The sequence below is a fragment of the Dermacentor albipictus genome, chromosome 6, assembly GCF_038994185.2.
Source record: "Dermacentor albipictus isolate Rhodes 1998 colony chromosome 6, USDA_Dalb.pri_finalv2, whole genome shotgun sequence".
NCBI classification, from domain to species: Eukaryota; Metazoa; Arthropoda; class Arachnida; order Ixodida; family Ixodidae; genus Dermacentor; species Dermacentor albipictus.
The window spans coordinates 64898472-64923679 of record NC_091826.1 but is presented as its reverse complement, the minus strand read 5'-3'; the positions used below and the strand labels follow the sequence as shown (position 1 = coordinate 64923679).

Sequence of the window (25208 nt, the reverse complement as noted above, 5' to 3'; positions counted from 1 at the left end):
GTTCAATCTGGTGAAGTTCAATCTTGAAGGTCTGCTGTAATCAGTCAAGTAGTTGTCCATTTCACACTTGACTGCACTCTAGGTTTCAGAGCAGGTATGTATCTTGTCACTCACATACACTCGCCATTCAATGAGGACAGGTTCAGCACATGATTGCTTCATTCTATATTCACAGCTATACGTCTTGGGTTTGCAAGCAAACATTCATTGACTTGGGAAGCTTTGTTCCACATGCATTGCTCTTGTCATGTGTGGCTGCTAGGGGAAATTTTTGCAGCATTCTTTTTTCCGTCTCTACAATGTTGCATGTTGTAGACCTTGCCCATGCTAAAGATGTCAGAAATTCCCCTATGAAAGGAAAGAATTTCGGTATGCTAGTCCAGACTGTTATCAGCACACAAAGCTTTAGATGCATCACTAGTGTCCTTTCTGACGTGGACTGCATGGCAAGCTGCAATAGTTGCGAATTTGGGCATGTTTATGTGCAAGTTCTATTCTTTTGCTACTGAGTAGCCAGCTGAACCTTATACTAGCCAACTCCACTTAATATCTCTCATTTTTTTCTCTTTTTGCTGAGAATGTGCCATTTTGATTTATGCATGACTCCATTGCTGTGGATCACCACCCAGAGCAACATTCTCTTCCAGAATTGCGCGTAGGTGGTCGCAAGAAGGGAAGGAGTCTGTGGTGGTGTCTTGTGTGCGGCTACACCACAATTTTCAACTCGAGCATGCGAAATCACCAAAGAAGACACATGGGTGAGTGCCCACACCAGCGTGACTGCTGCAGCAAGGCCTTCACACGGAAAAACAACCTCATTGCACACTTACGCATGCATGCTGGCAAGAGACCTTTCCCATGCCACCTCTTCCCCAATGCCTTCATGCAGAAAAGAATTCTTGAGGCCTATATTCGCGCACACACAGGTGAGAAGCCATTTAAGTGTCAATTCTGCCCGATGTGTGTTCACACATAAATGGCAGATGAAGAAGCACGAAGACACGCACCCACTGTGTTCATTAAGCACATTTGCCTTGTCACAATAATAAAATTTTTGTGGCTAGAAAAGCTGAAGTCTGGCCATTTTTGAGCTGACAAGCACAGTGCATACAATGTGTGCTAATGGTAGTGTCTGCTAAGTATTACATCCCTATGCATTACGGAAAGAGCTTAACTTTCAAACCAAATGATGTTTGCCCTTCTCGCAGGTGCCATAGTTCCAGTAGTAGCAGGCAAAATGAAAATAGAGAGAGGCAGAACATTTAGCATGTGCCTATAAAGCAGCAATCAAATGTTATTAGTTCATATATTACTAACTTATGGTCAGCTTTTGCAGTGACACGCTTTCAAGGCAGGAGACAATGTATTCGCCTTTGATGCCCTACGATACAAGTATAATGTCAGTGTTTCGATCAGCCTTGGGAGCGTAAAAGAATGCAGGTTCAAAGGTACAGGCCAACAAAACGTTTGACACATTAACTTTGTTATTTTTCTACTTTCTTTCTACACCTCGATAATGACATCCAATTATTTGCATCGATGCCACATTTTCTGCCTTTGTTTACACAGAGCTAAAAGGCCTATGGAGCATCGATCTGTAAAGACTCAGGATGAGTTGATTGTATTGTCGAACGAATGCTCACATGCCTGAATTTTGTGTCATTTTGTGTGAGCATTGTGTCATCAGACGACCTCTCTTTCTTCCTCTCTTCTATTTCCGGTGGCTGTGTCTTCCCCACTAATATGAAATTAAAGAGCTTTCAATTCTATGTGATCCCAAGCACAGTATATTCTCCCTGCTGCATTGTGGAAAAGACAAGTGTAGCATTTGCAAATATATATAGAGCTTTTGAGGAATGCAACAGAGGCGCTAAGTGGTTTTAATTGTACTGAATGTCATCATTCGATTGTTTCGTTTATGCAGCCTAGGGGCTTAGTGGCTATTACGTGCTGTTGCTGAGCACAAGTTTGCAGACTGCATTCCCAGGAGCACTGGACACTTTCCTATGAAGGCGAAATAGAAAAAGGAAAAGCCTTTATTGCGGAGCTTTTCTTAGCCCGGACATTAAAGTCCGCAAATCAATTGACCATTTGTTTATTTAAATTCTCATTTATATATTGCTCAGCACTCGCCTTAAAAAAAGCTACTTCTTACGCGTTACTTGAGCTAGTACTTCCCACATTCGAGGTTTCATTCTCTAGAAAAAAAAAAAAAAGAAACATTGTGTGCTTTCTTTTCTTTACGGATGCTATTTTCTTTGCATATTTATCCACGGTTTCATAATATGGAGCTTGAAAGTCAGACCTGTCACATAAAGGCCCGTCAAAGACAAACTAGCAGTTAACTTAAAAAAGAAGAAAGGCTATGCTGGCTGCAAGAATGCTGCTTGGTCACATTGTTATGAGGCTTTTGAATGCATTTTCCGTGATCAATTACAGTGAATAAGTACATAATGGCTAATATTTTCTTCAGTAAATTCTTGAATATTGTGTCTGGTAAATGCTTATATTAGACACTTAGGAAGGTTCTCTTATCCGAAGACAACTTCGTATTTTTGTATATAAAGACTTCAAGGGCACTTCTGTTCGTAGATTTCACAATCAGCTATCATCTCGAACTCACAGGCGTGGGCTGTTATAAGGCAGGTGGTGCTTATCACGACCCTGCACCTGCTCTAGGCTGGCAAAAACAAGAGTAGTTTCCACCTCTTCACAGCAAACATATGCATCACATCACACAGCCGCCTCTGAGTGTGGAATCAGTGCACTGAATGTCGGTTGCCTTTTAATACGATTGTCTTTGAGTTTCTATTACAAACATGCCATAATCGTTACATGAATTTTGCTTAATATAAATCTGGCGCTTTTGCGTAAGCGCAACAATTTAGTCTGCCAAAGCGCATAAGCACCTGTTCAAGGGTCATTTACGCAACCAGTATAGCTTTCTTTATTATAATTACAGATGCCTTTTTTTCTTGATATCCCTTGGGCACCGCTGACCCCAGTCTTTTGCTCCGCTAAGCTACCTTCCATACTTTCTAACACTCTGTAATGCCACCTGTGCTGGACATGAGACTCTGTTATTTCTTTCCCTGCTTTCGTTGCCTCAGATTTTGTTTGGTTGCTATTCACGGCTTTGTTGCCCATTACCTATTTGTTGGGGCATACAAAGGTTTCACGGTCATACACCAGGCCACTGATATAGCACTGGAATACCATGTGTGGCATTGTGGCATCTTGTTAAAAAGAAAATTGTGCTTCATCACACCAGGTGGTCTCCTTTAGTGCAAACAAAATTACACTTCGTCAGGTGGAATTTACTAGCGCGACAAATTGCACTCTGACGTTAGCTAATTAATAAAAGGCTTACACATGTCTGTTAATTTCAATAGATTCTTGTTACAATTTCCACTTGACATATGTATTGAGTGGCCATTTATTGAGAGGGTTGATAGTGTGTTGGGCACTTTTGGGGGCTTTTCCGGTTGCTCCTATGCAAGTCATGATGGCAGCAGAGTCCTGTGCGTGACATCACCAGAGAAGAGGCTGTCAACAATAGCAGGTACGATAGCATCTATGTTAGGAGTGCTGACTGTGCTTTAGGATAAGTGGGGGTGGGGCCGCCCATTTTGTACTACTGGACCTTCTGTGTAGCTTTCATTGAATCATCGAGACACACACAAGGCGATTAGAGGCGGGCAATGGAGGACCCTTTCTTCTGGTGTGTACCTGTAGCTTTGGGGTACACACTAATAAAATTTCAATATGCAGAATATTGTGAACGAGTTGAGCAGCCTGGTGGCGAGACGGGACTGTGTGAGGAAGTTGCACAGTGTTTTGTGAGCGACCTTCCTGTGTGCGAGAGGAGCCACAGCCCACATAGTTATAATAGCGACTCATTGCTGTTGGCTTGCAGCCTGTGTGCATGGTAGCAGCTCAAGAGTTCCTCCTGCTATGCTTTGAAAGTATTGCACCGTAGAAGCAAATGTTTGAGAGTGTTAACATAAGCATGCCGCTACTGAAATCGGTGACCCTCTGGAGAATCGGCCTCCGGTGATGAGGGCCATAACACAAGGCCAAGGTGATCGATGTTGGTTCTTCTTAGCCTGTGCCAAAACTTGGGCATCTCGGAAGCTCGGAAAAAAAAGGAAGAAATTAGACTGCTAAATTCTTTTGTGTCCTGTGCTTGCGTATGGTTTTGCAACAACATTCACCGAATGCAAACACATCAAAGGCACCCTACACACAACTTTGCAGACTCATGTACAGCCTTTTGAGTCGCACAGTTGGCTCTTCATAGAAGAGCAACAACATATGGCTTTGTTGTTCCAGCTGCTTCGCAGGAATGCGATTCACATTCTTTATTTTCCTACTAGCTTCGGCCAACAAATGCGGCGGCCGTCTTCATCGCATCACTTGTCGCTTTTGTGTGCAAGATCGCTTACATGGGGCTGATACTTAATGACGAAAAGTGGCAAGGTTCTGACGACTGGTGTTCCAGAAGTTGCGGGACACAGTAGTGTTGAACTTAGTGTCCCAAGTTTCTGGATAAGCATGATTATACTTTCATGTATTTTTTTTATTCATTGCAGCAACGTGTCATTATTTCGTATTGGCAGTGCTTCCAGGATGCCAAAGCACCAAGAGGGACCCCAAAGTTAGAACTTGACCTGGTCCGTGGGTTGGGGCCAGCCTAAAGACTGCCCAGCTTCTCCCAGCTTCAATCCCCCCCCCCCCCCCCTCCCGCTGTCCCTTGGGTGCCCTGGTGATCCTGCTCCGACTGCTTTATTATAATCTCAGGTGCTCTTCTGAGGCCTCCATTTGCTGGGTTACATGTGTCCTCCTGGAGCTTATTGTAAAAAATCCCATCTATCGTCACGAAAAAAAAAAAAAGAAACACAGTGCCCCGCGACTTCTGCAATACCAATCAGAACCTTAATTGCCTGTCGAAATATATATATATATATATATATATATATATATAGGCAAAGGTGGATTCTTCAGGCTACCTTTCAAACGAAAAGAACTTGAGTGGTGCTACAAGGTAAACAGAACAAGTATTTAATTTTGACAGTTTCGATCGGTGGACCGATCTTCATCAGGAATTTACAAAAAAAAATGGCAGTTCGGCCCTGGTAGCGAAGACACCAGACGTGCCCGGTCGTTCTTATATCTTACAAGAACGACCGGGCACCCGATCTGATGTACTCACTACCAGGGCGGAACTGCCATTTTTTTGTAAACCCTGATGAAGATCGGTCCACCGATCAAAACTGTCGAAATTAAATACTTGTTCTGTTTACCTTGTAGCACCACTCAAGTTCTATATACACACACACATATATATATATATATATATATATATATATATATATATATATATATATATATATATATATATATATATATATATATATATATATATATATATATATATATATATATATATATATATATATATATATATATATATATATATCAATATAAAATCAAAGGCGATTTCGATTGTGACACAAAAAACGTAATATATACGCTTGAATGTACGCTCTGCAAAAAACGGTACATCGGACAAACAGAAGGGCCTTTCAGATTCCGCTTTAACAATCATAAATCCCACGCTAACACGTTGCCCAACCTGCCCATCTCAAAACACGTACATCTTCCTGACCACTCATTTGATAAACTGAAAGTCACGTTGCTTGAATCTGGATTTCGCTCAAATTATGATAGAGAAGCCCGCGAATCCTTCCTTATCTATAAGTTTGATACTGTCGCGTGTGGTATGAATGAATGTGTAGGAAAATTGAGTTGCCTGTCTTTGTAGCCCGTCACTTGTCCCTTCTACTAGTACGTCGCTATTCCCCTTTTTCTGTGTCTGTGTTTGCTTGATAACATAGCACATATTGAGCGCATATAGACGTTTTGTTGTCACGTGGCGATTGGTTCTTACAATTCATTTCGGTATGTTTTTATACTATATGTTTGCAATCGCCATCGGTCTATACACGTGTCAGCTATCCTTTGAACGATTCGGATGTATTTTGTTCGCCCATTTTATTCGTTTTTGATGTTAACGTATCTTCATTTGGTTGATAAGCGCATGTATATTAACTGTAGTGACACCATGCAATGTATTCTGATGAAGGCCGGACCCCGGCCGAAACGTCAATATACCGCTTCATACGCGCGTCTACTTCACTGTGTATATTTACCCGGACCCAGAACTGCTTTTTTTCTGGTATATATATATATATATATATATATTATATTATATTCTGTGCTGGGTGGAATCGAACCCGCATCGTACATGCATAATTGCGTCTGAATATATATTCAAACACGATCTACGCGCGGACTTCACCGCGGTGCCGCTGGATGGCAGGAGAAAGGAACCCGGCCGCGTACAGCGACCCACAGAAAGCGTCTCTACGGTGGCAACATAGAGGTTGCTACATTGCCTCAATGCTATTTTCAATGCTAAGTATTAACATCCACATTTATCATGAGGTGGGTTCTGCGGTAATTTCTTATGCGGAGGAAGTTCGCGCTCGTTCGCGCATTATTTATTTTCAAAGCACCCGCGTTCTACGTCACATGCCGTTCGATCACGTGAATCCCCATGCGCGCGCTCATGTATGCGCTTCCCACGCTTATCTGCATTTGCTTTGCTTTTCATCGAGTTTTGGCAGATACCAACGTTTTTAGATTGCAGATACTGAGCACCATTGCTGAGCACAGTAGCATGACAGTAGCTGGGGTGGCTGAAACAGCATGGGAATAACCACCTCTCGCAATTTCGGCACAACCAGATATTTTTCGCACTTGTTTTCCCAGATGCTTAGATTTGCTTTGCCTCTCTTCAAACGAGCCAGATACTGAGCATAGTAGCAGGTGTGGCTGAAAGCTCGTGAGAACCGCAATTTCGGCCCTACCAAATATTTTTCACACTTGTTCACCGAGATGCCTACGGAAGCTCCATCGTGATTAACAGCAGCGAGGGCGAGTTTGACAAATGTTTTCAGGTGCTTACTGTTTACAACAGCAAGGCTATAGCATACATATGAGCGTTGTCGCGTGCCAGTGTATTTACGGGAAAAAAGTGCGACTCGGCAACGATGTTGTGCTCCACTCCACTGTTGTGCACTCAAACTAACGATGATGACCAGTGCCAGTGAAACTTTTTCGAGCTGTTGTTCTCCGCTGTTGTGATGAGCAGGAAAGGGTACGTTCGATTCCTGTGTTCGCAGAACCGGAGCTGAATTTCCGGCGATGCCGGCGCAGCTGGTGAACAGTGCCGCGGGTGCTGGAGCAGCACGCGCTGTGCAGGCGGTTTTGAGTCAAGTGCTGAGGTACAGGCCGTGTCCGTTGCATTTTAAGGCGAAAGCCTTGCGTGACCCCCGACGGTCTGCATGGAGAACGCAGCATGCGGTACTGAAACTCATGTGAGCCCGCCTCACGCGCTCGTGCCAGTGCTGCTCGCGCGTTCGTCGCCTTCTTCCAGAGCTGGCTCCCTCTTTGCTCATCATGCCGCTCATGTAGAAAGAGAGAGAAGGGGGCAAAGTTAATTAAGATGGAGTCCATTAAAGCACGCGAACCCACGACGTTTGATGTTAAGGCGAAGCTAATTGAGGCACTTAATTAATCCAGAGTTAAGGTACTCGAAACCACGACCTGGGTTGTTAATTATGGCGGGGATAAATAAGGCACAGTCAAAGTAGCGCCAATTAAGGCACTCGAACCTACAACTTTGGTGGGAAATAAGTAATGAGTAACAATGCATTCGAATGAGAAGACTGTCAAGTAATTTTATATCTTTTGAGCGGGCAGGCTTTTGGCGTATGCTAAAGTGACTCGATTTTGCACCAAGTTCCAAAACATTCCCTTGTGCTGTGCCATAAACAACGTTGCTTGCTCGGTCTGACAGCGCAGATAATCAAGCAAGTCTGACAAGAACTGTGAAAAAAAGCAGCATTGTAGTAATTTCCGCAACAAGTAGCGATGGCGGACACTTTTCCCGCAGTGAAAAGTTGGGAGAGGTAAAGGAGCATGTACTTGTCCACTGGAAGCGCCCGCTATGTCTACAAACATCACTCATAGGTTTATTCGATTCAGCCAAGTTTCTCTGCACTTTCCACACCTATTAACGGTGCACTGTACCGAGGCCTTAGATTTCCCTAGGTGCAGCGGTGCACCCTGCACCCCTGTGCTCAATTGAACGGGGTGCAAGGCAAGGTGCCGTCGCAGTGGAGTGCACCCTTGAACCTTGCAGTGAGTGGATGCAGCCCGGCACACCGTAACTGGCACCACCTGCACCTTTTTGTTTGTGGTGCCGTGCACTTTTTCTGGATCGAACATACCTCCTTGCTAGTGCCGCCTGCGTGGCGCTGTGCACCTCAGCTGCAGAACCTCGCGAGTAGGGGCTGAGGATTCCTTGCACCTCAGTGGTACCAGGCGTGCCACCTGGTGCCGCTGAGGTGCAAGGAATCCTCAGCACCACGTCGCACCACGTCGTGATCGATTCACCACATGTGAATCAAACAGACCTTGTTTGTATGTTTGTTCTCATCACTGGCTCATTCATACCATGGGTTGGCAAAGATGCAGACGGAATTAGCGATTACTTATTCTGAGAAAACAGAGATAAGCAGGGAAAGAAATTGAAAAAATATAGAAAATAACAAGTATGAATTTAACTAAAAATTTTTTTGAGAACTATAAACCCTTCATCAATTATGCAAGCATCCTCGTGACATTCTCAGAAGAGGAGGCTCGGAGAAAAAGAATATCAAGAATTGTGAAATTCACTCCAAATTTTCGAAATGTTGCTTCTTAAATGACTTTCCTTTAATGTGTGAATTCTTCTTTAGAAGAAGAATTCACACACGAAGAAGAAGCATTCTTCTTTACAGCAAATTCGCAATGCACACCCACTATACATGGCATGCTAGACGATCAATGATGATTGTTGCAAAGATAATCAGGATAGCCAACTGTGCGTCCTTTGCAGCTTTTGCAGCGAATGCTGTTGGTCCTTGTAAAGTATGTAATTTTGAAGCAGTCTTGTCCTGTTCTGATAAGCGTTTGGAAGGGTTCACGTACACTTTCAGTAGCTATATCTTATTTAGAGAACTACAGGAGAGATGGTACCATGAAAAATGTTTTTGTGTGGCTGATGCGTTTTAAGTGCACTGCAGGTACGATAGCTTTATTCACAACTGCTTTGTTTTGCAAACTTGCAGCCAGTTGTGCACATGCATTGTCCAGTCATGCAAATTGAACACAATGAGGCAGCATGCACATACTTTAGTGGGAGCTAAAATCTGCACACTGCAAGCTAATGTACTTAAACGTGAGCTGCGTCTAGATATTTCATACTTCTCAATTAAAAAGGAAGAACAACAGGATACTGGGCACGAAGTTGTATGCAATGATGCCCTTTTAACACTGTTCTCATTTTAAATTTTACTGTGCATTAATGGGTTCATCTCACTGGAGCCCAAGTTCTCAAATGCCTATGAGAGTGCAGCTACCAGTATATTGTGTGACACAGGTTGTTATGCATATCATGCTTCAGGTTGTAAAGCACACAGCATGAGTCTCATGTGGTTATGCCGTGAACACACAAGATCAAGCGCTAAACTTCATTTCATTCATAGCAGACAACGCTGCGAAGGCTTGAGAGACTTCTCTCACTGTTTGCATCTCCGACCAGAAAGATGTGCATCGCATATTAAAGGAAAACATTAGGTATGCGCGGTGTTAGGTGTCGTAGTTCTGTGTCGCACAACATGATGTGTAGTGAAGAGGAATGTTCGACGCTGCAACCACATCACCAGTTCTGTGGGGTGGCGCGAGATAGAGATTGCCTGGGCGTCTCGGACTGAAAGAGCAGCTGCCTGCTGCTCTCGTGTTCTTTCCTTTGCTTGCTTTATGGATGTATTTATTACATGAATAGTGTTGGAAATTCAACTCTTTTTACTACCGTATGAGCAGACTAATATGTTTCTGCGACCAGCAGCCACGGCACATTGCTTGCGCCACGGCGAAGACGTAGTACGTCGCCTACTAGATGCACAAATTTGCATAACTAATGTGTGATTTGACGAAAGCATGCATCAGCAAGTAGCAGTTATAATATATGAAGTCGTTATTTCATAAAAAATATTGGAGATCAAGAATAACTGCATTGCAAAACATGCAGTGAGACTTCTGTGGCCACACTTAATTGCGTAGCTTCCACAGCGTTGCTTCATATGTATGAAATGAAGTTTAATTCCGGGATACTACTTCTAACGTACTAGTCACACTACCCCTAAAGTCACTTGATGTGCTTTCTTTAAAGCATATATGGGAGCTTTAACTGCACCCAACTTCCGATGCCTTTGGCAAAATCTGAGAGCTTCCACATTTTACCAGCCCTAACACTTCCATAGAAAGCAAAAGCCTTTAGCTATTCCATAACAATTTGCACAAGGTGAACCCTGAACTCCCAAGCGTTGACTACTACCCAGAATTTTTGGAAATACTATCTCCAAGTGATTTAGCTTATCCGAAAACCTGTACTTCTTTGTACAACCTTTTGCATTCTTTTGCACATCTGCCTGACACCATCCCATAACTTTGGAGCTCACAATTTTGAAAACTCCTGATTGTCCTAAAGGTCCCATGCAGATAATGTTCCTTGAAGGGCTGGGGATAGTTTGTAAGAAGACCTCGTGCCTTCTACTCACACATCTATTTGACACTGAACTGATATACTACATGTGGTTGCAGATTCCCGAACAGCAAAAGAGACGAACAGGTGGAGCAATTGCCTACCCATACTTCCAGGTTAACATCGCCTGTAATATATACCTTAACCAACCGTGCAGTTTCACAAAAAGCAAGTGTGACTAGTTCAGGCTGTGGGTGGTTTTGCTTTGTTTCTGAGATACAAGGCAATTCCAGCACCTGCAGTTGTATATGGCTCCACCTTCTCTCAACTCCATGCATGCTATCTTGTATTTTGCATTAATTTCCTTGTCAGATATAAAACTTGCACTTGTTGAGTAAGAGGCCCTTTTACAGAACAAGTATTGAATATCCTGGGTGGCCAAGAAAGACAAGGCTTGTATACAGCATATTTTTCAAGCATGTGCATTGCACCTGAAAATTTGATGAAGTGAAAAAAAAATTTTTTTTGCATTTAGTTTTTGTTTTGATAATGGCTAGGAAATTGAGCATGATCCATTGATCTTCAGGGGGTTTACTTAATGTATTAAAACAGCACTGTGGCTGTCAAGGACACCCTAGCAGACACATTCATATAATTTTTCTTTACACGAGTAACCACTGAACTACCGTGGTGGGTTAGGAAGTCGTAAGGTTAACACAAACTGCATTATAATAACCAATGCCACATATGGCACCCATTTTCATTGCAGTTATCGTCTGGTGAAATATCTGCTTCATGCTCTTGTTTCTTGCAGATGCCACAGGTGTCGTAACTCAGGGTAGTGTTCAGGCCAGGAACCCTCCAGGAATAGGGAAGAGTATGTCCGAGAGTAGGAGCGAAAAGAAGAGGCTTATTTGCATATTGAAGCAAACAGTCAGATTCTAGTCAGTGCTCCACAGAAAACTGCAGCAAGCTAGTTCTTGTTAAACTCACAAGGGCATGGTCATTACTTTAAGGTTTGATTCTGCTGTCGCACAATGCTTGCTGTGAAACCCTCACTATTCGCAATACAATTAGAAAACTACCAGCCTGGCATACATTACTGCAGAATCCAAATGCTTACCCACCAAAGCAACACCATGTTCCCAAGTCCTTCACCGTATCAAATGAGTTGCATGAAGTTGTCAATCCTATGTTGCCTTCAGTTGATCGGAATTCCAGTAGATCATCATGTTCCAATTATTCCCACATTAGTACGAGGTCTGACTTCAGTAGCTGGTTCAGATTTATGCTTAAAGTCGCTTTCTGCTGAGACATGCAACAGCCACAATTTCTCTAGGCAGTTGTATACGCCCTGTTGGTCTTTAACATTTCTGGGCTACATGACGCGATGCATCTAAAGTCTAAACCAAGCGCTCATCCTATGCTGTGGAGTCACAGCATAGGATCATGGTGCCACTCGCCATCCAGTCGTTGGCAATTGGAGTTGGTCATAGGCTCCATTTCACCACTGTCAACCTGCGGTTAAGACTCTGGTTTTGATTTGTGGTTCAGAGTCTGGTGTCAAACAGAGGGTCGTTTGTCTATGCCACTAAAGCACCTAGAATGTGGTAACTGGCTTGTGCTATACCAGGGCGCTGCACTAAGCCAACTAAGCGGACCCAAGCCATTGTCGATCTGTGTCGTTGTTAGTTGCTTGTTGGTGAGGAGGTGAGGTCGGAAGATTAAAGCAAATGAATGGTTTTATGTTGCATATTTACAAATGGCTCCATGGTTATGGGTGCACACTATTTTTCAGCAGTTTACACAACTGTATGAAAGCACACTACATGTTGGAGCACTTTACACTCCTGGGACACACTCAAGAAGTCTTTTTAAGTTGTTCTCCGTATGTTCTCAGAAGAGGGAATTCGATGACCTTGTCCTGGCCAATCAAAGTGGTCAACTTTTCCCAGCATTCTGCCAATTTTGTTGCTCCACCTTGTCAGGCTCCGCCCCTAATGTGCTTTTGCTGCCGCATATGATGCCATCACAAGGCAATCGAGAAGCAGAAGCTGACTCCATTCTCACAGAAGTTGTCGTACATTGGCTCCTTGCAGAAGTTAGCTGGCTGTCTGGGACAGTCAGATTGGGCTCCTTGCAGCGATTTCAATTTCACATGAACATCACCAGATGACAGCTGCTTGACAAGCGCTGTCACTTGGCTTCGGCAGACGAGTTCCACAATCACAGTGACGTTGAGTTACTTGAATAGAGGCTCTTGATCCCTTTGCAAATCTGACGCACTGTCCCTCTGGAATGCTGAGGTTGTCAGCAGTCCCATGGTCTCCACGCCCAGTCATAACAAAGCCAGCAGAAGGACTACATAGAAGGAAATCTAACATTTACACAACTCTAAATCTTGGTGTCTAATTAAACAAGTTCACTTACTGCAATGCATTGCAGTTCCTCCTATCATTTGGGAGTAGATTTCTGCCAATTTTATAAAGCTTGCACCTTGGCCTGGTCTGTAAGGGGTAAGCATATGCATCATGCCAGTGAATACAGTTTGTTGAATATTCTTGCACTTGGCATGAACAACCTCTAGATGGATGGAGTTGCCATTTCACAGACTTGCCTGTAGTTTAAAGTTAAGATTCTGCATTTGCAAATTGATCTGATAAAGTCCTAAAAACATGCTCCGGTAAACAGCTTGATAGTTTAGATTTAGCTTAAACACTGAATTTCGGGACCCTTCCAAACGTGAAGATGAAACTGTTTAGAGGGTTTGACATGTTTGAGCAGTTGTTTTCTGTTGTTTCACTGCTGAGGCATGATATTGCCTTGCTGGCAAGGTATTCCAGGAAGATGCATGTTCAAGACAGGCCTGTCCTTTCACGTACTGCACTGTATCTACTGCCTTTTACTGTATCCAGTGTGAATGTTGAAAGGGTGTTCCCAATGTTGCATTCTGTAAACTAGAAAAAATGTGCAGTGACCAATCCGAGCATTAGTAAGTGTGCATGTATGTGTTACTTCTAACGGCGATAAACCATTCTGCGATTGTAAATTTTGACTGTAGGTAAGAATGTTCCTGGAGCTATATGCTGGCCTCCTGTTTTTTTTTGCAGTCAATGGTGTTTTTGCCGTAGGAGAAGGTGGAAGGCAAGTAACACTAAGAAGGCAGAAAAAACTCCTCATTTCATTACACTGTGAGGGGAAGCTTTGACAAAATCTGACATTTGCTAACAAAATAGATAAAAAACAGCATCAGACTTGCTCCTCAAAAAACTCCAAAAATGCAGAATATTTATAGTGCACGTGAGGCGCATGGTGTGTGGCCCAGTAACGGGCCATACCACACAGCGATTCAGGACTCTGGTGAAGAGAACCTATGTTGAAGTCTCAACAACAGAGTAGTTCACCACTCTCGAGGCACTTCTCGTGCTTTTGCCACTACCACGTTACTAAAGGCTATGAAATCCTGTGGATGTGGAGAATATGCACCATAACTCTGTAATAGTTTGCTAGGTGCCTTCTTTCTTTTTTTGTTCAAAGGTAGATATGTGGACGTGTTGCTAAGACATAATTCACTATAAACTGTGGAACACGGGATGAACAGGCAACATGCTGCATTCTGACATAAGACAAGGAAGAAGAGGGGAGAGGGGGATTCTGTGTCGTTGCCTCTGCTTAATTGTCATATGGCTTCCAGGCTGTGCAGTCAATCTAAAGTTGTCGCAGCTAGTTTTGCACAACTTGCTACATTCTCTTGCTTAACATTTGACTTTGATCTTCATGTGAAGAGCCACTCTGGTGATATTGTGAGGTCTGAGGACCTTGACAAAATTTCTGCTGCGCGTTCTCTTCGACACGTAAACTTTTATTAAAGAATGTTACTTAATTTCACTTCAGATTGAATTTTAAAGATCATGATACATGCTTTTAACTTACGCAGGTCACTGTGATTAAAAAAATTTTTTTTTTACTAATTGTCCTGTGCTTGCCGACGCCGGCGCCTACTAACTGATGGTGGTGACCAAGCAGCGAGTGCTTGCCAAGTAATCATTTTGCACATGCTCTCGTCTTCACTGCAGTGTTCATTCCTTGCCTGTTAGACATACAATATTAAAGCACACAGACCTTCTAATAGAATGACACATAACATTCAGTGCTTTCTTTTTTGTTTTGTTAAATGTTTTATATTTTAACTTGATGGAAGCATTTGTGCTTGCGAAGCCAAGCTAAGGTGGGCACTTGAAAGAGGACACTTTGTCGGCATTCACTGTGTTCAATAAGGTAGGCTCTGATGTCATCACATGTAGTTAATCTTCAAGCTACCCTGAGTAGTTTTTGTTTCTATACATAGTTTTTCTGTTTACAGTTAGTTCTAAGCTTCTAAGCTGCACGTGTGATGACAGGGTCTGTGTAAATTGAAGAACAACATTTATTCTAGAGTTGCCCTTAAGGTAAATTCACACTGTAATGCAGTTTCTGGCTTGGTGCAGTGACTCATCTCGGTGTCAATTAGTGTGGACAGTGCAATTTGGTGCCTCGGAGCAACGTCACAATTTATCTCTAGAATCAATTGGTATTTGGTCCATTGTGTGAGTCTGTCTTCAGTTCCTTTTTCTCCCACCATGTACTTGCTTTGGTGGGTCTCATTTGTGAAGGCTTAGAGGATGTGGCCAACAGTATCTGGCAACATTCTATGATGCCACATTGGCAGCAGGCAATGACAGCCAATTCAGCAGGAAGCCCAAGAAGAGCTGGACAAAGTTATAGCAAGATCTTATGCATAGGTTTAATAATCAATATCTGTGTAAAAATGTTTTTGGTTATGTAGCCGTGATGACCAATGTCAGGTGTTGAACAGGGCAAGGTAGGCCACATAGCTTCCTGGACTGAATAGGCCAACCGCAAGGAAGGCGACCAAACAACTTCGTCTTCTCTCAATAAAGTTTGGTGATCATCATCATTATGTAACCCAATACCAGCTGAATTCATTTGTTTGATTCAAAATGTGTTACAGAGCCCTTCAGTGGAAACAACTACGTTACTTATTGCTTACTTAAAATACCCTCGGGCATTAGAGAAGGAGATAGCTGAAAAGAATAAGAAAATACTAAAAACAACAAACTAACAACATCTATCCAAAGCCGTGCTGACTTTCCCTATGTATGCATGTGTTTGTGTGCACGCACTGACACTAACACGACTGAAGCATTCAACAAGGCTGGTAATACATCACATTGTTGTTGGTTTTCTTATTATGAAAACTACAGCTAGGGAACGAGACATAGGCGACAACACCAGGCCATATTGTGTTGTCTTCATCTCATGTCGTATTCCCTATCGCTGGCTTGCATATTAGTTCAGCAAGGTTTCATGCGAGACACTTTTCCCATTTATAAAGATCTGTGGCCAAAAGGTTTCAAAAGGGGCGCGTGGCCAGGGTGTGCCACTGCACATGCAGGATGGTGGGGCCATCTCTTGAACCTTCTTGTAACAGTTGCTAAACCTAAAAAGCTACAAGACGGTCATCTATCTTGTTTGTGGTTGCATAAATACCTGGCAGTAGGCCACGACCTCGTCAGGTTCTTAAGCTTACTTCCAGTCTTTTGTGTCATGTTCAGGTACCCCAAGGCTTAAACATTATGCTCTTGTTGCTATTGGTATTTATTAATGATTTACATAAGAGATCTGTAATTCAGAAATGTTGCTTGCTGGTAGCTTATACTAATTGTATTTGAAAGCAATATTACTGCCATTTTCTACAGAACGACATCACGTAGATTAACCAGTGGTGCTCAATAAACAGGGGTAAACGCAACTTTGAAGAAAGCTTCAGTTATATATCTTTTAACAGAATGATTCACAGCATAATGTTCAAATATTGTCTTGCAGATGGAGCAATATGGTGGTTGAATCAAGCCAGGGGCATTGATCTCCAACTTAGCTGCAAGCTGGATTTTTGCATGCATGTATCCCATAATTGCTTGGAATTGTTTAATAAAAAGATTTCACTGGCTGAAAACGCTTTTGTAGCCTCTATTGTGCTCTCATCTGGCCCTGCTTCGTGTTGTGGAACTCTGCGTGTATAATACAGCAATTTGATGGAAAATGTGCTGCAGAAATTAGTGTGCATAGCATGTGACAAGACACATAGGCCAATGTTTTTACAAGTATAAGTCTGTACAGACAGACATCGACCTGGAGGCTTCACGTGTCAGGAGGCTTGCGCATGATGTAAAATTTTTGCACCATATAGTGGTACATGGTATGGTTTGTTGTGATGGCATAGTCATATTTACGATTCTGTGTGCTGCCTACCAAAGCATAGAAGTGTTTGCATATATTGTACACAGACGAACCAGCTGCTGCTTTATGATGCATTTACAACAAACTTGCAACACAGTGTCTTACACTACAGTTTTATTTGAATGTTTGTTTGTGCTATTATTTCTCTGTCGTGAACTCTGCACTGTGTCATAGCGTACTGTATAAATTGCAGGACACCGGTACTTATATTTTCTGATCATCACCATCATCAGACTATTTTTATGTCCACCGCAGGAAAAAGGCCTCTTGTGCTAGCTGATTAGAAGTTATGCTTGCAAATTTATTAATTTCATCATGCCACCTACATCTCTGCCATCCTTGACTGCGCTTCTGTTCTCTTGGCACCCATTCTGTAATTCTGACAGGCCACTGGTTGTCTGCCCTACGCATTACATGGCGTGCCCAGCTCCATTTTCTTCTCTTAATCTCAACTAGAACTTCGGCTACTCCCGTTTGCTTTCCAATCCACACTTGTCTTTTATTGTATGGTAAATTGCTGTGACACATTTAATGCCATATTGTGTGCAATATGTATTTTGTACATGACATTGTGAACTGTCGCTGAGGCCTCTGGGCTGTTGGGAAACACAGATATCTGTCTGTCCGTTTGCCCGTCTAGTTAAATATTGTTTTTAATGACAGAAAGAGAGGTACTTGAAGACATAAGATTGAATGGAGAAAATACTTGCCTTCATATAAGTGTTTACAACAACTCCTCAATGGTGTCTCTTGCTATAATTACAAAATCTTGCTTTGATACTTGTCTGTACTGCCTATGTTGCTTTTATATCTATAGATAGTTGTGGAAGAGAGAGTTCTTGTCAAGCTCGCAAAGTCATGCATGCAAAGTTTTAAAATTGTACTGCTATTGCTGTCTGCTCTATGCCAATAATGATGCTAGTTCTTGGAGCATGAGTGCTAGGTACCGTAACAGTAGTCATTGTGGTGGGAGCTTAGAGGTGAGGAAGAATGGAGAATTTATGCGCAGTGTCTTCCTAGCATAGTGTGTGGTGCCATCAAACTTTCTGTGCATTCTCTAAATGTAAGAAATATAAACTGTGCTCTTGAACTCTCCATACTGTAGCCCCTGCACTAAATTGAATCGTTTGTCTTGCAGGCACCATCAAATGGCAGCACAGTGCTCATCAGCACATAGACAACTCCTCTGCCACTCAAGCAGCACAACATTTATCACCCACAGAAATGAGCAGAAGTGACATGTGCCCCTCTGAAAATGTGGACGTCGAGCAGCACACTTGCACTTACTGCAACAAGTCCTTCACAAGGCGCGGCAGCCTGACTGTTCACCTCCGCATTCACACCGGCGAGAGACCATTTCACTGCCACCTATGCCCTCGGGCCTTCACGCAGAAAGTGAACCTCAAGTATCATGTGCGGACACATACTGGGGAGAAACCCTTCCAGTGTCACTTTTGTCCCTTGGCCTTCGCACGCAAGTTGTCGCGGAGGTACCATGAGCATTGCATGCACTCAAAAGGGACCGCAGCTCCTTGAAGGGCTTGCCACATAGTGCTGGTGACAATTGGTGGTGCTGAGCATTGTAGAAAAACTTTGCAAGAGAGATGTTTTGGCTTGTCTTCAGTTGCTATGAGATCATCAGGCTTTGCAAGATGGCAACATTTGCATATACAGAAAGGGACGCTAAAGTAGAACAATCAAATCTACTTCAGCAACATTCCAGAGGCCTGGAGAGCATGGCCCCGGCTAGTCATACAGGGAGCTTGAATATTGTGGCAAGCCAGTTTGGATTACAGATAGGACAGTTAGAAAGGGTGACAAAATTCTATCTCTTTAATTATGCAGTAATTTTGCAGAACAGAGTATTGTGAAAAATAAGTGCATGGCAGCGGGTGCAATCGACAGTGTGTTTTCATGACTGATATTGTTAGGGAGGTATTTCGAAACAACAATTCTAAACCGAAAGTGGTGAAGAAGTAGTGGCAGGTCATTAGCTGGACATGTCAGCGTATCACTTTCTTGTCTACCTTTACATGTAATTAGTTTATATGCCAGGTGTTTCCATGACGATTATTTATAATATTTAAACAGAGCCGTTTTGAAATAAATGTACGGTTCCTTTGGAGGCATGCTCTGAGCAGTAGCAAGCCATGGTGTGTGCAGGTGACACAAATAAATAGTCACTAATTAACAAAAATCGAATAACACTTAGACTGTTAATTTCAGCGGGCTCATCATCATCAGGAAATTGAAGCGAACTCTTTGTACAAGCCATATCAACGTTCAGAGTGAAAAAAAATGTGATTACCTGTGGAATTGCGGCACAAGGAATCTTGGCTATCTGAGCAGATGAAACCAAAACGGGGAGGTGGAAGCGTGCGCATAGTGTTAAATTTGGTGTATTTGCCCAAGAGTGGAGGCCAGGTTCACTGTGGTACCGACATCAAACAACATTCGACTGCATGAGTGAAAGTCGACACTGAGATGCTGACAGTGACGAAAAATTAGAAGTCAGTGTGAGAACAAGATTATGGAGGTTTTCCCAGAGGTTCAGCAAAAGGTGCCAGGACCTGGAGAAGCTTTACCTTCTGGTGAGCCTGGGCCATTGACCTCTCCGCGGTCGTCAGTGAAACACTGAGTGTGGTATGCTTGTTTCCCCCTTTCCAGAATGAGCTTGCAGGTGATGCATGGGCATTACGTCAACCTTCTCCTTGGAGGTGGTGTGCTGTGCCGATACGAACCACGAGACTGGTTGATTGAAACATTACCCATTTTTCTAGTGAGTGATCTAGGGAAGACAGGAATTTTGAGAGACATCCTATTAGTGTGTGGTTTACTCTTCCAGTCTGCTCTGACGTGTAGCTCATGCTATGAGAATGATGTGCTCCTGCCAGTATGGATATCTTGTGCCTTTTCCTGTAAATAAGTTTGCCCATTTTCCCCCATGTGAATAAACCCCCTGTTCTATTCCTCCAACCTCCCGACCTCATACTCATAAAAAAAATCACCACCGATTACTATTCTCCCCGATGCGAAATTTGAGTGCAGCTCTATAAGTGTCTTCACTTCGCAATATAGTGAGGCATCACACCGATCTCCACACCGACTGACAGAGCCGCGACGCATGGCGTTATATATAGAGAGGCCACACAGTTTGCCACTTTCCGGCAACTGCAGCTTATGCAACCATAACCTTTACCGGAAAATGCTTGTGGCGAACAATATGCGTGGAGGAGAGCTTTCTGGTTCTTTTTTTTTCCTTGCATGGTCGGTGCCATCACGGACATGCACGCCATCTTGTGGTGATTCAAGGTCACTTGCTCCAGTTTTTCCTCATGCTTGCACTGAACCCTCCTCCGCGTATCTCCTTACGCTGTTGATGTACAGTTAAACCTCGGTATAACGAATTTCAATATAAGTAAATTCTCGATCTAACAAAGTATTTAACTTTTCATAACCTCTTGTCCATAGAAAAGCACGTATTTAGAACCTCAATTTAACAAAGTGTGTTTGTATGCGATTCCAATATAACAAAATTTCGTTTCTGCCGCAAGGGAATGCCGAGACAATAAATGGAAACTTCCGTGGATGCAGATGATCAAATGGTTGAATTACAAGCAGCTGCTTGCAAACGCACCTCTCAAATCGCGCGGGGTGTGACTGCCGAAGTGGAGCCACATCATGTTCCGTATAAAGTCCTAGTGCGATAGTATGCCCCCCTGCACTTAGTGCTTCAGGTGAGAGTGAAAGCGTGCGAGGGTGAGACAAGATGGTGTCTCACCCTCGTGGTGTCGATGGTGTCACGTGAGCAAAGGGAAAGAGGGGCAGGGGAGTGAGCTCGCGGTAACACGATCAAGCGCGTGCGATGGGCGGGTGGGGCAGAAAGTTGGCGTGTGTCTCGGCCGTGGCTGCGCATGGCTGTAAGCGCAGCTGAGAGCATACGCACCCTGCTTTAATGGTAATCAGCCGTGTGTGCAAAGAGTGGGCGTGCCAAGACGGCATGGCATCATGTAAGCTGTCTTACAGCACCTTTAGTATTGTAAGTTGTGTAATCTCGAGTTTCGGTGACCCGTTGGAGCGAGAAGCAGACCAAGCATTCACTCCCCGCTTCCGGAGCTTTTCATGATAGCGTCGTCTCAGTGTGGGCGACACTACAGCTGCGGTGGCGGAGTGCACGCGAAATCGTGGCTGGCTTCGCTTAATTCGTACCGCCGATGTTAAGATATTGTAGACGTGGCATGAAACCGTTTCATTCGTCGCAAACTCCCCAATTCATCAAAATAAATTGTTTTCTCATTCAAATTTGCTTTTTCCGATTACCCAATAATTCGGAAAATCCTGGGGCCCCTTTCTGCGTAAGAAAAATTGATTGGCGACTGTACTTATTTGCATAAAAGGTAGAAATTTAATACAACGAAACTTCGATATAATGAAGCAAATTGCCTATTTTGCCTACTTTGTTATATTGAGGTTAAACTATTTCATACCCTGCCGCACTCCGCGTTAGCTGTTTTTTTTTATTTGATTGATTTGATTGACTTTGATTTTTCACTGGGCTCATTTGCTTGGTTACGCCAAGGTACAATGCCAAGGAATGCCGACACAGCTGAGCTGCGCTCTAAAAGTTGGCAACTCCTGTTGAGAAAGTTCTGATGATGGTGGTGGGCCTTAGTCTCCCTGCGATGCCCCAGTAGCATAGGCCAGCTACCTGTTGCGAGACACATCGGTGGCATAGGCTACAGAGCAACCCTCAGTGTGACACCCGACTCCAAGACCACGACAGCCCCAAATCCTACAATAGCCACGCTCCATGAAATAACGTGCTTACTTCCAGTGGTAGGCAGCCTGTGCCTTGCCACAGCCAGAGGCAAAGAGTTGTAAGGCGCTGGCTTCTCACCACTCGGTGACGTAAGCTGAATGTTGCCATGAGGTGCTCTGCTGAACTTGGTCATGCCACAGTACTGTGGCGAATCACATCTTTTCAAATGTGAAAGTTCGTGTCACTTTTACGGAAGGCTCGCTTCCATAGAGGTATAATTATTTTGGGTGCTGCTTTAAGGTCATCGTAGAAACCCCAAGCCTGCATTTGTGTTATGCGAGCTCTGCTTAACTATATCTTTTCACACTGGATCAAGACTTTGTGTGGTAAAAGCATTCTGGTCAATAATATGTTGTGCTTGGCTTGTCTAAGGTTGCTACAAAAAGCTCTTTCCAGGTCACATTGAGAGATTCACATACTCTGTGGGATGTTTGCACTTCTACCTGCAAATCAATTGTAGCAGACAGATTACACCCAGAAATCTGCATTATATTCCATCTGTGCCTGTAAGACCATTGTTTAGGAGATGGAGAGTTGCCTTGGTGTTCGTAAGTATTGTTGTTCTGCTGTGTTATATGATGGTGTTTAATGCCTTACCTCATATATGCCCAACTATTGTTCGTCCCTGGGATATGGTTTTGCATTCTGCCATTCTGCCTCAGAACAAACGTAGGTTGTGAGAGCTCGTTATAAAAGTGTAATGGATGATTACTTGACTGTCATATTTATGCACAGTGAATAGTGCAGTTTCACTCAACATGGTGTGGGTGACAGTGTTGGAGGCTATGTTTGTGTTTTATTTTGATCCTTGATCGTGATATTCTGATGTTGTTTACTTTCTGCATTTCACAATCAGTGTACTTAGACTGGCAAAAGCATTTTTAAAGGCATTTCAGGATGCTGGATATAAGTCACAAATGCACATCTAAAATGCTTGTTGCTAGTAGACGGTGTGGCCAAAGCAACAAAAAAAATTTTGAAACAAAGGTTTGCTTGATGCAAGGTTTACTGCCTGCCTTTGGTATTTCTGTACTAATAAAAATGTCATTTCTTCATTTTATTAGAGCTTGTTGTCGCTGTAGTACCGAAAGATACATGTAACTTTAAGGCAGTGTAATAGGATAAATGCAATGCACAGAATTTAGTGCTCCATTGATAACATTAATTTAATCACTCAACTGCAAACCATAAGGCATAGAATGCATGTAATTCATTAGTAAGTACAAGTCACAGAGGAGAGCAAATAAAGCCAGGTAATTCCATACTCCAACAACCACACTAAATGACTTGACATTTTGTTTCATCACTTAGTTTCCATTTTCGATCTTCATGGGTCTCTATTGATCTTCATAGGCTGCATGGATTCAATATGTGTGCGCCGACTTCCCAGACCGACTTGCAGTGGAATTAGTTCACAAGAAAATTGCAGACTACCCATCACCACAATGCATGCACAGCCTTAGCAGTAACTTTTGCTAGGCCAATGCCATTTACTGTCGCAACTGAATCCCCCCCCCTCTCCTCCCCTCAAAACAAGAAGCTTGCAGTTTAACACCCATATGTCATTAGAGCTGTGCTACTGATGTCGCACGAGTAGTGTCAATGTTTACTGGTTAACGAACATTTATTTTACGAACCACTTAATGATGACTTACATAGTGAAACTTCAATAAGCCCTAGTGAAGTCTAAAAGACTGCATTTGGGCTTACGTTGACAATGACATCTCCAGCACCAACGGCCGTCAATATTAGCTATGCGGTACTGGTAGAGTGTGAGTGAAAACGTTGAATATTGATGTCAAGAGGAGAACCTGATTTGCATTGAATACCACGTGTTCTTAGAGTTTCTACTGTGAAATCGTAAACACACGACGGGGCATTTGTTTTAACAAAAGAGCTACAGAAAGTGTGGTTCAAGCTCTGATGTCTGCTGCAATAGTCACTTGTACATCATTGGTTGTCCATTCCATATTTGACAACTGTCGAGGTTGCGGAGCAGCTGTGCCTCTTGTTGCTCGCACACACTTGCCATTCAACAGGTTTGGCAGAGGAATGCCTCTTTCATTATTCACGGCCTAATGCCACCGGGCTGAAAACAAACTCTCTCATTGACATGGGAAGGTATGCTTCATGTGGGTTGCTTTCGATATTGGCCTTAATTGCTAGAAGAAACTCGGGTAAAATTTTTTATGGTGGCCCCCACAGAGCATACAAAGATGAGATTTTGACCGTTTTTGACTTATAACATATGATACATATGATAACATGATACACTAGGTTCAGCTCGTTACCAGTAGAGAGTGCTTTAAATTCATCACCGCTGTTTTCTCACATGTGAGCTGTATGACGGGCTATAAGAGTTGTGTGATAAGATGAAAAAGAGTTGTGCATTCTCGCGTTTACGAAGTTTTCACAATCACCACTGCTTTGACCCCCCCCCCCCCCAATACAAAGTGCAGAAGCTTGTACTGGCTAACCTTCTTTCCAGTTTCTGGAGTGAAATTCCCTTTCATTTTGTTTCCTTTCTGCTATTTTTCTGAGAATGTGCCATTTCAATTTACGCAGACTTTGTTGCTGTGAATCGCCGCCCTGGCCACCCGGGTGTCCCAGACTCACACACAGGAAGACGCCTGCGGCGCTGTCCCGTGTGCGGCTATAGCACAACTTGTCGAACAAACATGCTGAATCACCAAAGAAGGCACACGGGCGAGCGCCCGCACAAGTGTGACCTCTGCGGCAAGGCCTTCACGCAGAAGAGCACCCTGGTTGTGCATTTTCGCAACCACACTGGCGAGAGACCTTTCCCGTGCCACCTGTGCCCCATGGCCTTCACGAGGAAGAGAATCCTTGAGGCCCACATTCGAACGCACACAGGCGAGAAGCCATTTAGGTGTCGCTTTTGCCCAATGGTGTTCACACATAAGTGGCAGATGAAGAAGCACGAAGGCACACACCCACAATGTGCATCAAGTGCAGATGTCCTGTCACGCTGCTGAAATAGAGCTAGGTAGGTTGTGGGCTGGCCACACTCTCACTCATATTCACTCTCTTCTCAGTTGTGAGTAACCAGTGTGAATGCTGAAGAGAAGCACTGAAACTGCTTAGCTAGCCTAGTAATAGAGAGAATACGTCCTGCATATTTATTAGTTATGTACATTTCAAGTTCTGTGCACAATAGACATTCAGTCAAGCCCACAGGTAACGAACTGCTTTACGTAGGAAATTGTTGACGTTGACCCTTTAATCCCCAATAATTACAGACAAACATACCAATTTACTTTTTTTTATGCAGCTGTGAATTTTTCTGTTATTCTGATGATGAAAATATATTACTTGATGCTTCATACTTGATTATGTGTTGTTTTTCAGCCTTATGCCACTCTCTAATGCTGAAAATTTAACCCAAAGCCAAATCGACCTTAACTCGTCTTTGGC

General features: G+C 43.2%; 1 protein-coding gene across 3 annotated transcripts; it reads left to right on the top strand.

Moving 5' to 3' along the window:
- Positions 1-11: 11 nt before the first annotated feature.
- Positions 12-24503, top strand: LOC135912325 (zinc finger protein 596-like). Of its 3 annotated transcripts, XM_065444734.2 has the most exons (5): positions 12-94; positions 648-758; positions 18093-18444; positions 19622-19733; positions 24339-24503. In XM_065444734.2, the coding sequence occupies exons 2-5, from the start codon at positions 731-733 to the stop codon at positions 24351-24353; spliced, it is 507 nt and encodes a 168-aa protein (XP_065300806.1). In that variant the 5' UTR covers positions 12-94; positions 648-730; the 3' UTR covers positions 24354-24503. The 3 variants fall into 3 exon arrangements, 1 of the variants encoding a protein (XP_065300806.1); XR_011515186.1 differs by lacking the exons at positions 12-94; positions 648-758; positions 19622-19733; positions 24339-24503 and adding exons at positions 6703-7222; positions 16541-16613 and having other exon boundaries at positions 18093-18168; XR_011515185.1 differs by lacking the exons at positions 12-94; positions 648-758; positions 18093-18444 and adding an exon at positions 18497-19545 and having other exon boundaries at positions 24339-24365.
- Positions 24504-25208: the final 705 nt, after the last annotated feature.

Bases quoted from the DNA above. Each gene is read 5' to 3' on its own strand.
- LOC135912325 (XM_065444734.2), top strand. From the start codon at position 731: ATGCGAAATCACCAAAGAAGACACATGG. The intron at 759-18,092 runs GTGAGTGCCCAC...TTTGTCTTGCAG, and splicing joins TCACCAAAGAAGACACATGG to GCACCATCAAATGGCAGCAC. The intron at 18,445-19,621 runs GTACCATGAGCA...CCCCCTTTCCAG, and splicing joins GCACGCAAGTTGTCGCGGAG to AATGAGCTTGCAGGTGATGC.